The sequence below is a fragment of the Medicago truncatula genome, chromosome 4, assembly GCF_003473485.1.
Source record: "Medicago truncatula cultivar Jemalong A17 chromosome 4, MtrunA17r5.0-ANR, whole genome shotgun sequence".
Classification (NCBI taxonomy): Eukaryota; Viridiplantae; Streptophyta; class Magnoliopsida; order Fabales; family Fabaceae; genus Medicago; species Medicago truncatula.
This window is the reverse complement of record NC_053045.1, coordinates 52,792,518-52,809,363: the sequence shown is the minus strand read 5'-3', so window position 1 is coordinate 52,809,363 and position 16,846 is coordinate 52,792,518. Positions and strand designations below refer to the sequence as shown.

Here is a 16,846-nt window from a genome sequence, read left to right as displayed (position 1 = left end):
GTGTAACTTAGACACACGTGGAACAAGATAGGACCCATATTTTCAACCGTATGATGTTGTAGTTTTTTTATTTTTTTAACCATGTGTGCACAACTAAGAGTAATCACTCGATTCAGGTAGAATTGTAGTTAGTGTATATACTCTATCTGTCTAGGATAGGGTTCGAATTCATAACATTTTTTAAGCTCAAAGAAATTATTTATCATCTTATCTAGGATTATTTGGTGAAAAATTACATAGTAATTCATAAACTAATTTATAGCGGATGATTTACAAGTTAGCTTATATGTGATAGCTAGGGGTGGCAAAAATACCCATGCCCATGGATACCCGCGGGTAAAATCCATCACGGGCACGGACGGGTAGCTAAACGGGTATCCATGGGTATAATTAACGGGTATTTGACTACCCATTATTATATGAATACGGACACGGATTTGATGGTACCCATACCCACGGGTACCCATACCCAATAATAAATTAACTTAATTACTAAAATATCCTTATATATCTTATTATTAACCTATTTTTAATTTTTTTTAATTTATATTATTAAGTTGACAGATTAATTTATATTAACCTATTTGGATATTTTGATGTTTTTATTTTACTTCATGAATTTGTATGAATTATGTAAGAATTATGAATTTTCTATGGATTATGATTTATGAAATTTTGAATAGATTATGTATGGATGTTTAAAAGTAGTTGAAGTTTTTTGTTAATTAAAAAAAGTTATTCTTTGTTCCAAAAACTAAATAAATTCAAAAATCCATGGGTACCCACGAATACCCATGGATACTTCAATACCCACGGGTACCCACATAATGGGTACCCATGTGGGTACGGGGCGGGCATGGGTATCATGTTTATCCAACGGGGCGGGCACGGGTATCATACTATCCGTGTCCATGGGTACCCATTGACATCCCTAGTGATAGCGGATAAGCTAGTTAATCGAATTTATATTATTTGATAAAATTAGCAGTTGAAATAACTTATAAATATGAAATAATATGATAATTATTTTATTTTTTTTCAATTAAGATAGCAAGACTAAATATGAGATAAAAATTGATAAATTATAAGCTACTTGAATTAACTTATCAAACTCATGAAAATAAGTTATAAACTCATATAAAATTGACAGTTTTTTGAATTATATAAACTTATAAACTATAAGCTCTTACCAAACATACTCAAACTATTTTTGGTATTGATGTAATGATTTGGTTAGGTTGGAACCGTTGATTTGATCAAATGGTGAATATGAAAAGCTTGTGCTAGACATTTACACACGTGAGAAAGACAGAGAGTGGTTGTGATTAAAAAGGGTTGTTCTTGGGGAGTCCCAGTGGAGTTACTTCAAAACCAAGTGTTTGTTTTCTTTACTGTTTCTTTTTTAGCTTTATTCTGAAGCATTGGAAATTACTTTTATGACCCGTGATGTTGAGATAAGAGTCACCCGCGGAAGCGCGTGTTGGAAAATGAGGGCCGTTGATGGAGTGATGTGGACTGCAGAGGCATGGATGGAATGCGTGGTGTTTGGTGAAGTGGGATTGCGTGGCGCGTGGAAATGTTGCCACGCTGGCATTAGTGGATTACGTGCCGACAAAAACAGAGATAGAGGATGTAGGAGATACTACAGTTGGTAATGTACTACTCCCTCATTAAAGGAATGTAGGCCATTGTCTTTTTCATATTTCTTAACTAATCGAAATACCCGTGCTATAGCACGGGTAACGCGGCGCAAGCGCCGTGCAAGTACTTTTTTAATAATTGTTAGATTGTTAAGTGGACATAGAAATTTGTAGATTAGCCAATTTTATGTAAATAGTTTGGTAGATATGATAAGAAGTTAAGTTTTGCAGAGTAACCAAAGTATTAGGCAAGAACAATACAATAACTTTGCCGGTTGTTAAGTTTTTTATGTGTATGTATGCATATGCATTTGTTTAAATTGGATCCCGGTATCAATTATACACGCTTTGGACAATTTTGACAGTATAAATTTTATATAGAGTTTTATTTTTATTTTTTATATAGTATTTTTTCATAAACTTTTGGTTCATTTTATTAGCAAATATCATAATTAATCATCAAAACTGAGTTATCAAAACAAATCAAAGTATTAGGTTAGGACAATACGATAACTTTGGCAATCGTTAAGTTTCTTATGTATATCTATACATTAGATTAGTGGTCAAATTGGGTCCCGTGTAACAATTATACACTCTTTGGATAATTTTGGTAGTGTAAATTTTATATGAAGTTTTAAAAAAAAAAATTATATAGTATTTTCATAAACTCTTCGGCTTTGTTTGGCATATCAAAGAAAGTGAAGGGAAAGATAGTAAGAGGAAAGATTGTTGAAGGAATGAAAGTGAGTAGAAAATGTGTAGAAAGAGAGATGATTATTTAATTGTTTGGTATGAAAGAAAGTGGAAAGAAAGATAAATCTATATTTATTAAATGACATAAATATCCATACATTAAAATTTATATATATATATATATATATATATAGGACATATCTAGTGAGAATGTCTTCTTTATGTGAGAATGATGAGAATATCTAATAACCATTAGATCAAAAATAAATGCTTGAGATTAAAAATGCTCATTTAAGAAATACATGTATCTCTCCTACTACATTCATTCTCATAAACCCATTTTATCTTTTCAACTTCTTTGAACAAAATCACATTCGTGATTCCTCTATTAATCTTAATTCTTCTTTCTCTCTCCCTTAATCCTCTTTATTACATTCCTAGTTGTGATTATGTACCGGACAGATTTTTATTGTCTTTTTGAAAGGATTGAATTCAATATGCTCGAGAACCGCAAGTGTTGTTCACCAACGTTTCCATATTTTCTTTAATTCAATTTAATTTAAGAATTAATATGATTAAGATTTTCAGTTGCTGAAAAGAAGCCAAACAAAAATTTTAAAACAAAGTGATTCAGATCGTTCGAGTCGAGACATAGATCATAAAGAACAAAAGATGGACATTAGCTTGAAATTGGATCTGGAATGGTTTCTTTTATAGGGTTTCCGACCGCAAAGCGAACGGATGCAGACGGTGGCTGCAGCGGGTTTCCGACCTCAAACCGATGGTGGAAGGTGGCCACGACGGGTTTATGACCGTGAACCGGAGGTAGAAGGTGGCGACGACAGGTTTACGACCATGAACGAGTGCAGATGGCAAAAACGGTGCCGGTTGGGTCGTCGGAAAAATAATTGACGGTGAGAGGAATAAGAAACATCAACTTTAGAAGAAGAAACGACAGCTTCAGAATGAAGAAGAGAAGAGTTAAAGCGGTAAGAGAGTGAAAGATTTGAAAATAAAAATCAGAACATAAAAACATATCCAGTGAGAAAGAAAGGAAGAAGGTGATGGTCTATATGATGTTTTTATTGGTACATTAAATCCAAGTCCTCCATTTTAATCTGAATGGCTAATAATGTATTCTCACATTCTCATATAAGGAAGTCATTCTCACTGGATACATCCTCTATATATATATATATATACAGTGGCGGAGCCCTTCATGGGCTGGGGTGGGCCACGGCCCACCCGGAAAAATTAAAAAATCAACGACTATAGGTCTATTTTTCGAAATTTTATGCAATTTTGTGTCGGTTTTATGTTTTGGTTGATCCAAATTTCTGCAAAGTGGTATAGTGGCCCATCCAAAAATTTAAATATTCAATTATAGGTCTATTCTGCGAGATTTTATACAATTTTATGTCGGTTTTAGATTTCGATTGATCCAAATTCCTGCAAATTGGTGTAGTGGCCCACTCTAACATTTTTTTCTGGCTCCGCCACTGTGTGTGTATATATATATATGTGTGTGTGTGTGTGTGTGTGGGGTGAATATAAAAAAAATATTAAATTTACCGCATACTGTATATAGAAAAAGAGGCATGTGCGATCAAAAATATTAATCGAAAGGTAATAAAACACAAATAAACAATTGTTAAAAAAACAATTACTTTCTTTGCTCAATTGTTTTAGAAATGTGGGTCATTTGGTAATTTGCAAGTTTAAGACTCAATCCCTAACTTTTCTTCGCTGTAATGGGGAGAAAGTTTTAGGACGTGGGTCCCACAAAAAGCATACTTTCTTTCCACTCTAACAAAGCAACCAAACTATGGAAGCCCGCATTTCTATAAACTTTCTTTTCTCTATGTTCTCTTTCCTTACCGTTTCTGCTGTACCAAACACACCCTTCGTTTATTTTATTAGCAAATATCAAAATTAATCCTCAAAACTGAGTTCTCAAAGCAAATTAAAGTATCAGGTTATGACAATATAATAACTTTGTCGGTCGTAAAGATTCTTATGTATATGTACTAATAACTTCGTCAGTTGTAAAGATTCTTATGTATATGTACACATTAGATCAGTGTTCAAACTGGATCTCGTGTAACAGTTATATATTCTTTGGATAATTTTGATAGTAAAAATTTTATATGAAATTTTTTTTCATATTTTTTTTATATGGTATTTTTATAAACTCAGTTCATTTATTAACAAATATCATAATTAACCCTCAAAATCGAGTTAACAAAGCAAACAAAAGTATTAGGCAATGACAATACAACACACGCAAACATTATTAAAAAAACTTTAATTCTAAATAATTTTCCGGTATTTGTTCAATATTTATCCCATATTTTAGTATATGTATTATTAAAATATATCTTATACATATCTCATATTTTCTTGATATATAGTTCATCCATTCACATTTACTTTATTAATAGTAGCGGAAAGAAGGGCACTATCGTGCCCGTCTGTCTGTTCTTTCTACTGCGCTAAAGCATGTGATTATTTTACTATGTTTGTTTGTATAATTTTTAATAAAATTTTCAAATTTTAAAATATTAATGAAAAATATTAATATATTGATTTAAAAACAAAATATTATCAAGGCATATAACATAATTATTTTTGAACTCAACATATTTTAGTTTGCCTACATATAAAATTAAGATAAAATAATGATCATTTTGTTGTTTATTCTAATAGTAATTAATCACATCATAACATAAATGTATAAATGACATGTTATGTAAAAGAAACATTGCTATGATTACGATAAAAGAATATCTTTAAAAACTACATTTTTCGTAAAGTCTCAATCTTCTCCTTCTATTTCCCCTTCTTTAATGAGAACTTTTGTTGAATTTTGAGAAACTCCTCTTGATTTTTATTTTTTTTGTGATGGGCGGGGTTTGAACCCCGGACCTTGCATATATTATGCATTATCCTATCCAACTGAGCTTAGCTCACGAGGACTGAAACTCCGCTTGATAAAGCTACATATAATTGACCATGCCTGAAAACATGTCGTGGAAGATAGATTCTGACATTGGGAATGGTCTGCCCTTGTGACTTATTTATGGTAATAGCAAAACTTAGTGCAACGGTGAAACTGTTTTTACTAAGTACAAAAGGGAAGTCATGAACTCACATTTATTTTTAATTTAATTTTGGGCTAGAATGTTATTTTTCCAACATTGCTTCCTGTTAGGATTTCCACATCTAACATATTCTTAAATAAACAACGACATAACAATCGTGTCCCATTACACAGGTCATATCTAGGGTCTATGTTTCACAACAACATCAAGGTGCACCTTTTTTTACCTTTAAAATATGTGGTGGGATACTTCCTTGAGCAATTGAGTTTAGGAATTCCTGTTGAATAAGTTACGAGTATCCCTTCAACCTCGTCAAATGACAACAAATTATGTCATTCTCGTAGAAACTGATTGATAATTAATATTTAATATAGTGCTAACAGATATTTTTCTAAAATATTTCGAGTCCTAGTCTTTTTTTAGAGGATTTAAAGTCAAATCTTTAACATTATTTTTTTCTTACATTGTTACTAATCTTTTTTTAGAGGATTTAAAGTCCAATCTTTAACATTATATTTTCCTCACGTTTGTTACTAATCTTTTTTTCATAGTATTTAAAGTCAAATCTTTAACATTATTTTTTGCTCACGTTTGTTACTAACTTTTTTTAGAGTATTTAAAGTCTAATGTTTAACATTATTATTTTTTGCTCACGTTTGTTACTAATCTTTTTTTAGAGATTTAAAGTCCAATCTTTAACATTATTTTTTGCTCAGTTTGTTACTAATCTTTTCTTAGAGGATTTAAAGTCCAATCTTTAACAATATCTTTTGCTCACGTTTGTTACTAATATTTTTTGTAGAGGATTTAAAATCCAATCTTTAACAATATTTTTTGCTCACATTTGTTACTAATCTTTTTTTTAGAGAATTTAAAGTCTAATCTTTAACATTATTTTTTGCTCACGTTTGTTACTGATCTTTTTTTAGAGAATTTAAAGTTCAATCTTTACCATTATTTTTTGCTCACGTTTGTTACAATTGATCAAAGACTATGAAAGGGTAACTTATATTAATAAAATAATATGGAAATACTGTTTTTTGTGGAAGTAATAAAATAATATGGAAACACTGTTTTTTGTGGAAGGGATGTGAAAATACTTGGCAATCTTTGTCGGTTGTATTGAGGGGAACAACACAGATGTACAACATAAAATCGGTTGATAGAAAAGAAACATGAGTTTTTGTTTTGTGCTAGTTTTTTGTGAGTTTGATCTATGGTTAACGGAGGTAAAAGAGGGTTAACGGGGACAATTAGTGACATAGATTAGTAATCTACGTGTTATTTTATAATTGGCTAACAGTAAGAACAGTTCATAAAGAATTGTGTGGAAGTTTTCTTCTTAAATTAAATTTATTTTTATTTATTTGTTACATGTGTTATTTGTATTTAAAATTAAAATTAAGGGTATTTTTGGAAAGAAAAGTTCTACCCAAAAGTGTGCTGAAAAGGGTAGTTTTCTTTTTATATATATATAGTATAAATATGGTTCACATTGAATTTCATAAATAGACATAGTGACCTATAAACGTTAATTGGATTTAAAGATTCAACCCACACATAAAATACAAACAAAAATAAAAGGTTCACATTGAATCTCTTAAAATTTCCAAACAACTCCGACCACCACATACCTAAAATAAAATTATCATTTTGATCTGATCATGTTCATCTAGAAAACCACCTAATTTATTCATAGGGTTGTAAGTTTAAATTTTGTTTCGTCCACCTTCTCTCCTATTCTATTTTTCGGCCACCGTGTGCCACCTCTTCAAAAATCAAATTGTTCATGCTCTTTCTCTAAACTTCAGCACCAAAACCCATAAAAATTAATGATGATATCAATCTCGACAGCAACCACCGTGCCGGAAATCGCTTATCTCACCGGAATTCATTGTGCAGCAACTTCAAATATCTGGAGCACAATTTCTTCACCACCTCTACTCTTTGTAATACATGTAACAAAAACAAATCACTATTAGATTTGATTTAGTTGTAAATTTTTGTTTAGTTTTGAATGCAACACAACGTAAAATATGTTCCTGAGTAGTTTTTTAGTACACATGAGTTTTTTTTCTTTTCTTTGGTACAATTTTCTTCTTCTTTCTACAATAATAAAAAATAGTTTTATGAGTTTCTCATGATGAATAAAGAATCAAGTTATGTATTTTTATCTGAAAAATTGTTAGATCTAAATAGTGTTAAAATGTTAATATTTATAACTAACAAACTAATGAAAATATTATATTTTATAATTTAACAAAAAAAAATGTTATTTGTTTAAAAAAGAGTAAAAAAAAAAGTAGAAAAAGAAGATCTTATATTGTTTTCTTCAATAATTTCTGAATAATAAAAAAACATTTTTATGTTGTTGGAGAAATTTTTGTTTACTGTTGGTATACTTTGGTAGAACTATGAACTTCAAATTCTCAAGAACATATGAACACAAAGTTACGTAACATGAAGATTAGAGGAAATAGAAGAATGAAAAGTGACAATACCTTTTGCATTTATATCTTGATTTTGAGATGTGAAATGAAATTCTTCTTCCTTCTTCTTGTTGTTCATTTTTCTTGATTGTAGTTGTTCTATGTAATAGGTTGCCTCAATATAAAGAATCTGAAAAAATAAATCAAACTTGTTAGAGAAATGGTTAGAGAAAATAAAAATGAAGAAAGATGGTAAGAAAATTATGAAATGAGATTGAAAGAGAATAAAGTGCATTATCAAATGAAGAAAGGTGGGAAGATATAATTTTGAAATTCGAAATTTGAAATGGAAAGAGAAATGAAAAGTGGATAAAGATGTAAAGTGGTTTTATAGCTGAATTTTGCATTGTACTTGACATAAAGTTGTTTTGTTTATACGAAATACCTGAAATAACCTTTGAAGTATTAGTTGTATAGTATATGGGACAAGGGTATAATGAGAAAATTTTGGCTAAATAAAATGGAGCAATTCTAAGCCATCTGAGGCGTGTGAAATTCCTGTCTTACCCTTAAGTAATTGTAAAAAGTAGCAGTAAAAAATAAGGAGATCAGGGGCAGTAAAATATTTTTGGTGGTTATTTGTTTTTATATATATATATATATAGTAGATAGATAGATAGATAAAAGTTATCGGTGTAATTAATGTATTTGTTTTATATGTTAATATTACAAAATTGTCATTTATTTGTGTGTGTATTAAATTTGACTTTTCATATTTCAAAACAAAATAGTAGTATTAATTAGGGGTATCTTTAGGAAAAAAATAATAAATGCATATAATACTTTAAAAAGGGATTTTCAATTATGGACAAAAATAAAATCAAATGAATGCTTAGATATAAGGACGGATGGAGCAGTCAAGTAGTGTACTTACTTACCCTACCCTCCTTCGTAACAAACTCAATTAAATTAAGGTGAGATGAACCCTCTCATAAAACTTTTTTTTCACAATGACCAACTCCTATCATTTTAAGGTATTTTTGTGATGAATTGTCAAACAATAGTATCCAAGTTAATTAAGTATGAACAAAAAAAAAAATTAAGTATACTTTAAAATAAACTAAAATGTTAAATAACCAAACAATTTGATTTAAAGTGGTTGATGAGCTCAAGTGACAATTCCAAAAATTTCGGTCAATGAGGGCAAAGTTATATAAACTCACAAAAGCATTAGGTAAGAAGACTTCAAAGGATGTTAGTATAATTTGCCGGTATAATTATTAGTAATCCTCTCTATGTTAGCTTGTTATACATAGTCCGTCGCAAATTGGGGTAAAATGAGATGGTTGTGTTAGATCTTGATAGGAACATAGAATTTTGTCGAATCTATATGACATGGATTAAATACGAAATTTTGTGAATGTTAGGTCGTTATCTAAAAGCAACATGTTGTATGGTTTTAGTACAATATAAAATATGCAAGGGTTGGTGCATTGGCACCTAGATGCATTGAGTAGGTACGACTAAATAAGTTAGTTTAAGAGAACACGATCATTTTGGAACATGGAATGTAAGCACTCTTGTGGAATTTTGGAACATGGAATGTAAGCACTCTTACGGAAAAAAAAAACTACGGAAGTAGTGGACATTGTGACTAGGAATGAGATTAATTTATGTGTCTGCAAGAAACTAAGTCGATGAGTGAAAAGGTGAAAGGAATAGACAATTCATAATTTAAGTTTTCGTACATGGTGACAAGTCGTCTTAAGTTATTTTCAGCATGATTTTCAATCATTATAGTAAGTAATTGAGTCAATAAAGAGGACTTGAAGATAAGTTTCTCATGGTTTAAGAGACATTTTGTAATGTTTTTAAATCGAGTCATATAATTTGGTTTCTTCTCTAAATCAGACAATTTCATAGGTATGTTGAGTCTTTTAGAAGCAACACATGTCATGTAAGTTTTAGAAGACATATAATAAGGTTAAAAAAGCTTATGAAGACATTACAAGTTGGGAAAAAATTGTCTCAAGTCCCAAGACTAAATCGGATAAGGAAAACACTCGAAAAGACGAAGAAAAAGGTGCAATCAACGCTGGAACTTGAGGTCGCGCGCCTCGCACACCCCAAATGTGTGGGACAGAGAGAAATATGTTTTTTGTGTGCTGCCACGTGCCTCGTGTTACCCTCCACGTGCGACATACATGCATGTTATTCAGGAAAAATACAACTTTTAGCTATATCTTTTTTGCGTGTTTGGGAAAAGCCAAGTTTCTTAACCTAAACCCAGTTATAAATATGCCTATACATTCAAGAGCTTTAATTCACAAATCTCTCGTTCATAACTTCGTTGTTCAGAACAATGGTAAGCGTTACGAGCATCAAGAAGAGTCTCCCTTTTCAATCTTTGTTCTTAGAGTATATTTTACTTCTTTTGTAATATGTCTTATGTTACCATGAGTAACTAAACACATTTATTGATATTGTAAGATGAACCTATGTTTGTTCTCTATTTGTTTGTTGGATATTTTTTTTTTTGACAAAATTTGTTTGTTGGAAATTAATAATACAAGTCTTTTATTCAACTATAATTTGATATGTGTTTAATTTTTGTATGCATACCTAGTAAGTGTGAATGATCTAAGAGTATGTGCAGATTGATATTTAGCTTACAACAAAATTGTTGCACATGAACTTTATATTTTTTTCCTCTAGTAAGATAGAGCTAGGCCCATCCATTTAATCCACTAGGGTCAATTAAGGGTATGTGGTAAAATTCTAAGATTCATAGGTGAAAGTGGTTTCTTTAGATGAAAATTTAGAAATATCTACTATGCTTATGTTTCAATTATCTATGAGAGTGTAAGTCCTCGTCTTAACAACGGTCCTCTACCCCTTTTTGTATGGAGTGGAAGACAAATATTGTGAATGTTAAAATGATAGGAGTTCAGATAATAGCCCTAAAATTTATAGTAGAATGTAACACCTTTAATGTTATTAGCGCTTGCGCACCTTGCATAGAGTTAGAAAAACACCTTAAAATAAAGTTTTGGGAGGAATTAGAAGGCTTACTTAATTCAGAATATACCACTGGAAGAAAAGATTTTTCAAGAGGGGATCTAAATAGTAAGGATGACAATTGGACCCAAGTCCGATGGGCACTCACAAAAAATACTTGTAATGGGTAGGGTAAAACCCTGCTTTTATGAATATGAGCTTGGGTCCGGGTAATTACCAGCAAATTTAGACGGGTATGGGTGCGGGTAAAGACACTATACTACCCAGCCCTGCAACCCACACATGCATATTTATATAATATAATAAATATTTTATTTATTTTTGTTGTACAATTATTTAATTTATTTAGCTATTTAAGCATAAAGCTAAACCTAAAAACTAATTCTGTGATCGTTTCATCCTTATCTTCATAAGCTCACGAGCTACAAATTTATGATTTAAATCAATTTGATGTTTATTGATGACAGTCAGTCATTTGCTATTTTTAGAGTCTTTTTATGATAATTTTGAGTTCACAAGCAAGCTTAAACAACAAGGAAAGCATGAAAAATACAAGATTTTGAAGAAACGGTTGTTTTGATGTTTTTATTGAGTCTGTAGCAATTTTAGACAGCCTGGGGGTGTAAAAAGCAGAAATTCTGAAAGTGCTGGAAATTGGCAACCGTGGCGCGATTTTATGACCAGAATGAAGGTTTGGTTCTGCCACGGAAATCGTGGTACGATTTCTGGTGGCGTGGCGCGATTTTTCAAAAATCGTGGCGCGATTTTATGAGGCGTGGCGCGATTTTGGACGCAGAAAATGTTGCCTATTTAAGCTGAAGACTATTCTGAAAACAAGGGTTACGATTTTGGAGAGCTAAAGTGCGATTTTAACACCCAGAAGACTGCAGAAGGGGCGATTTCATCATCTCTAATCCAGTTTATGTATGTTTTAATTTTTCCATTGGTTATGCTATTTGTAAACTCAATTATGAGTAGCTAAATCTCTTAGAGATTAGGTCTGAGATGAATCCTTGTAACCCTAATTGATCCATGTTGCTGTGAAACTCTATTTATTATTAATGACAATCTAGTTTTTATTCAATTTCATTGTTCTTAATGCTTTTTATATCCTGATCAAATATAAACATGATTTAGTGAGAACGAATGACTACTGACCCTAGCTTTCGACTTAGACCTAATTGAATTGTTCTAATAAACATGGTTAGTCTAGGAATGGATGATCGTTTGTTAGTGATATTAGGTTAACGTTCTTAAAACCTTCAAAGATTATTAGACCACCTAAGGAATTAGGGGCTGTAGTTTGAGAAGAGGGTCCTAACTCAAGGGATTGATTAGGGCTATTTTGTTAACTATCGTGGAACTAGAAAATCATTAATACGAATAGGTGCAATATACCAATTAGGAGAACATCGATGATTCGAAAGATCTGATCTCATCTTTCTCCTTGTCTTTTCCAAAACTATCTTATTTTCTGTTATTTACTTTTTATGCAATCAAAACTACTGCCTCGGGCACTAAAAGAAATTTACACATCCTAAATATTAACCTTATTGCTAAATTGAGATTAACACAGTCCTCGTGGGAACGATATTTTTACTACTTCGATAGTATTTAGTACACTTGCTAAAAGTCTATCATTTATTTTAGCATGCACATTTTTATATGTATTTTGAATGTTTTTATTTTAACTTTCGAAGATTATTTTGGATATTTTTTTATTTGGCTAAATACTACGATTTCTACTATTTTATGAGTTGCTTTAAAAAAAAATGGATCATAATTTTATATAAGTTGTGATGTTTTTATTGTCTTTTTATAATTAAAGTGCAGACAAATAGTATGAGTATGGACACTTAGGTGTCCATAGAGAATGAAAAATGACACTAAAATTGTTACCACGAAGGTATGAACTCAGATACGAACATTTTTTACAAACGCAGGTATGGAAAAGGTACCATAGTACCCTACCCATTAGATATCCCTTATCATCCCTACTAAATAGGCAAGTATGGAGTGCATCAAGAGCTTTTTAGAGTTTTCAGGAGATTATGGTCTCGGAGAGATAAATGTGGATGGTAAATCCATCCTTTTTTTTTTTTGTATCAAGAGCTTTTAATCTTATTATAACTAATACATCTTTTAGAAAAAAAAACAGCATCTTATCTTATCACATATAAAAGTAGTGTGACATATTCTGAAATATATTTCTTTCTTGTTAAAAAATCATATAAGAAGATTTATTTGGACCGTAAAATATGAGCTTGACTTCTGGTTAGCTTCAAATCCAACTGCTTAAACTAAGCCAAGTAACTCTCTCATTAGTGGGGGTGGGACTGGGTAACGGTTATCATCATAAAATGAACCCCAACTGTAAAGCAGTTTTGTGCTTTAGAAAACGGAACAAAGACCGCATAGCACAACAGCTCTTTCACTTTGAATTTTGATATTCGAATTTCAAATTCAAATGCAGGAAAGGAGAAGACATGGCCCATCTATCCACGTCATTACGCTCGCCTATTCGTTGTAGCATCAAATTTTGAGTTTGATCCTTTTCCCGCTCAAAGCCCTTGACACGTGTAAAAGCTACACACCCTTTATAAATTCAAACGCTTTTTCATTTCATTCTCACACAAAAAACCAACTTTTGATAGTTTCTCTAATTCTTCACAAGAATCAAACAAAAACGATGGAAGAACAACAATCCACTGTTGATGTTTCTGGTAATCTATTTTTATTTTTCTTTCCTTTTTTAATCAATTGATTCTGTTATTATGCAGTAACAAACAATTCAACTGTTTTTGTTTTTCCTTTCAGGGAACTCCGCTTCTGGGAAACCAAAACTTCAAAGATATCCACTGCGTTCGGCTTCTAGATCCAAAGAACAGAAGCCAGATGCATCTGTTACCACCATTCCTTCTCAATCTAAGAGGTACTTTTCATCTTTTACTTAGAGGAAGTTAATTTCAAAATATTGGATTTTGATTTTTGAGTCACTACTTCCAACATTAATTACATTATTCGCTTCCCTTAGATTTTCAACATAATAAACAAAAAAAAATGAAAATTCATGTAAGAAGGATAGTATTAGATATGCTTAATTTAATTCATATTTGTTTATTTTTATAATATTAAACTAAAAACTTTATGTTAAAAATCCTGCTAACTTGTGCCAAAGATACTTGTTAAGGAATCTAAAAATAAGAGCTTTAGGTTGAAAAATGTAATTTTTAAACCTTTTTCAGTACATGAATTCAGAAATAATATTTCTACATTTAGTTTACTAACATGTACATATGTTCGCATTTGCCTATAGTTTGTTTAATGTGAACAAGTAGACTAGTTCTGCATCATGCACAAATCTGTTTTTCACCATAAGATCGATAAATCTGTTACATATCTCATTTGATCTAATAGTGAAATTTATTGATCTAATTGCATTTGCGTTATGTAAAACTTATCTTACTTATTCACCATAGCCTGAATTAAATTTGAAAATTGAGTGAATACTTTTTAATTGCTTCATTGTTTACCATGCCTCCTCGTAAGACAGTTTGAAACAAGTGTATTTTAATTGATTGTGTGCCTCATAATGAAGTAGAGTACAGGTTAAAATAATCTTATTTACATTTTCAGAGGAAGAAGTATTCCCAATGTAAGCCAAAGTGTAGGTGTCCTTGAATTCTCTGGCAAGGACAGATCTTCCAGTGCTAAACCACCAAGAAGGCTCTCCAATCCTGTCAAAGCATCTGCAACTCCGAGTCCAAAGGCGGTTGGCAACATAACCCCAATCTCAGAGACACGATCAAGGAGGTCTGGAAATAGCCAAGAGCCTCCAACCAGAACCCGAACACCGGTTTCTGAGATTTTCAGATCATCTACTAAAATGAAGTTTAGTCTCTTGTCTTCAGCTTCATATTGGTTAAGCCAAATCAAGCTCTCTGAAAATGTTGAAAAGCACAACATTTCACTTGGATTCTTCAAACTAGCCTTGGAGGCAGGATGTGAGGTAAAACACACACCAATCAATTCATTCCTGTTTATTTCAATTTTGTAATTTTTTTCTTTTCAACAATGTACCTACTAAGCAAGTTTTAAAATTTTGACTGTGTTGTGATTTTTTATATTGTGGAGTATAGCAGTCAAATCCAATTGATAAACTTTGATTGCAATCACATCACAATCTTTGGTATTGTATAAATCACATTTATACATGAGTGGCCTCAACCGTGGTTGCGGGCTAGACTACAGACATTGTGTTTTAAAACTATGCCAGTTAGTTATTTATTCCCATGAACTAAGTCTTCTTTTTTATGGTTTTTGTGAAATTTCAACTACAGCCCTTCCAGAAATTACAAGACGAACTGAAGTCTTACTTGCGCCGACACCAACAAAAACTTACTGAACTTGGAGAACAAGTGAAAGTACTGGTAGAAAGCTATAACATTGCAGAAATCATAGAGCAGTCTCAAGTTTCTGAGAGTATTTCACAGATGCCAGAAGAGGAAACTCGTTCGTCTGATGATGAAGGCAACTTCAGCACTTCTTCTACCATGGTTACTGGTAAACTGACCCCCAAGTGCTTAAACACTGCCTCTATTCAAGTCACTTCTCCTGTTAAAGCCATAGAGTCGCCCAAAAAGGAAACTAGCCAAAAGAAAAATCTCACTGCCTCTAGTCAAGTCACTTCTCCTGTTAAAACCATAGAGTCACCCAAAAAGGAAACTAGCCAAAAGAAAATTTTTGGAACCAAGTTGAAAGAAAATCTCAGAATGAACTCTGCAATTTCAAAATCTGCTTCTGGTAGTTTGAACCGTAGTAGGTCAGTTAAAAAGTCAGATAAGTCAAGCAAGCTTGAAACCAAAAAGAGTGGGGTCAAGAAATATGGAAGGAAAGCTGATGCTAAAGAAGGTGCATAAATTTTTCTTTTATCACACTTAATTTTTTCTAGTTCATTGTCTAAAATCTAATGCCTTGGTGTTGTTACTTTTTGCTTTTTTTTTTACAGTTTCTGTTAGTCCTATTACAAGTACTGAAGAAAAAGAAAATATGGTAAGTGGTTTACTATGATAATGAATTATAGTTTCTACAGTGTTGTAAGAGAATATATGTCTGACATGGTGGTTTTGTCTTATAGGATGTTCGGTCCACTGATGATGATTTGATTGAAGTCATGTAACAAGTTGCAGTTCTAAATTTTGTCATTCTCAAACTTTCTATGTGTGGAGTTTGCTTGATCTTTTTAGGAGTACAGATGAAAATTAGATTTCTTCTTGTGTGGTCCATTTAATAGCTGTTAATGAAGACCAAGCTGTATTGATGTTATGGTTTGTTTGTTATGGTTTATACTCTATATTTTGGTTTTATTATATTGTGGAAACTGCAATTTGAGATAAATCTGAATCTTTTGCAAATTATTATTTCTTCTCGCAAATGATATTAACCGATATCCTATTCGATTGTTTGTTTAAATTGTTTGTTATATTTTATCTGAGAATGTTTATAGTCACTTATTTTCACTTTGTTTATAGTCCAGAACTTAAAATGTTATTACCTAATATTTCCGTTAACTTCTTTATAATTCGGCCAGTACATAATTGTGGATTTTTTTTTTTTTTTCTGACCCTGTTGTCAAAAAAAATTCAATCTGACCCCTTTGAAAAAAAAATTTCAAAATGACCCACTTTCCATTTTTGTTGGTTTTTTTTTTTTGTCCTTTTCCCATTCCCGCCAATTGAAATGGCGGAAATGAGCCGCCGTTCTGACACACGTCAAATCGCCACTGGCCAGCTGCTTTTTTTTTTGGCAACATTTGTTTATATTAAAACACAACAAATAATAATGATAAATAAAAACATAGTAATAATAATGATCATATATTTAATTTAAAAAAACACCAATTATTTTATTTATAAGAAATAAAAACAAAAACAAAAACTACTTTCTCCGCGGAAATCATTTACGC

At 31.5% G+C, this 16,846-nt stretch overlaps 1 protein-coding gene and 1 long non-coding RNA gene across 2 annotated transcripts; one reads left to right on the top strand and one right to left on the bottom strand.

Moving 5' to 3' along the window:
* Positions 1-6,923: 6,923 nt before the first annotated feature.
* On the bottom strand, positions 6,924-8,233 carry LOC112421372 (uncharacterized). The gene is made up of 2 exons (XR_003011659.2): positions 7,936-8,233; positions 6,924-7,374 (listed from the first exon to the last, which is right to left on the bottom strand). It is a non-coding gene; the product is annotated as an uncharacterized lncRNA (long non-coding RNA).
* Positions 8,234-13,447: 5,214 nt separating this feature from the next.
* LOC11445377 (uncharacterized) lies at positions 13,448-16,301 on the top strand. Its single transcript, XM_003608981.4, has 6 exons — positions 13,448-13,604; positions 13,699-13,813; positions 14,518-14,890; positions 15,222-15,792; positions 15,890-15,933; positions 16,019-16,301. The coding sequence occupies exons 1-6, from the start codon at positions 13,571-13,573 to the stop codon at positions 16,058-16,060; spliced, it is 1,179 nt and encodes a 392-aa protein (XP_003609029.1). The 5' UTR covers positions 13,448-13,570; the 3' UTR covers positions 16,061-16,301.
* Positions 16,302-16,846: the final 545 nt, after the last annotated feature.

Bases quoted from the DNA above. Each gene is read 5' to 3' on its own strand.
- LOC11445377 (XM_003608981.4), top strand. From the start codon at position 13,571: ATGGAAGAACAACAATCCACTGTTGATGTTTCTG. The intron at 14,891-15,221 runs GTAAAACACACA...TTTCAACTACAG, and splicing joins CCTTGGAGGCAGGATGTGAG to CCCTTCCAGAAATTACAAGA. The intron at 15,793-15,889 runs GTGCATAAATTT...TTTTTTTTACAG, and splicing joins GAAAGCTGATGCTAAAGAAG to TTTCTGTTAGTCCTATTACA.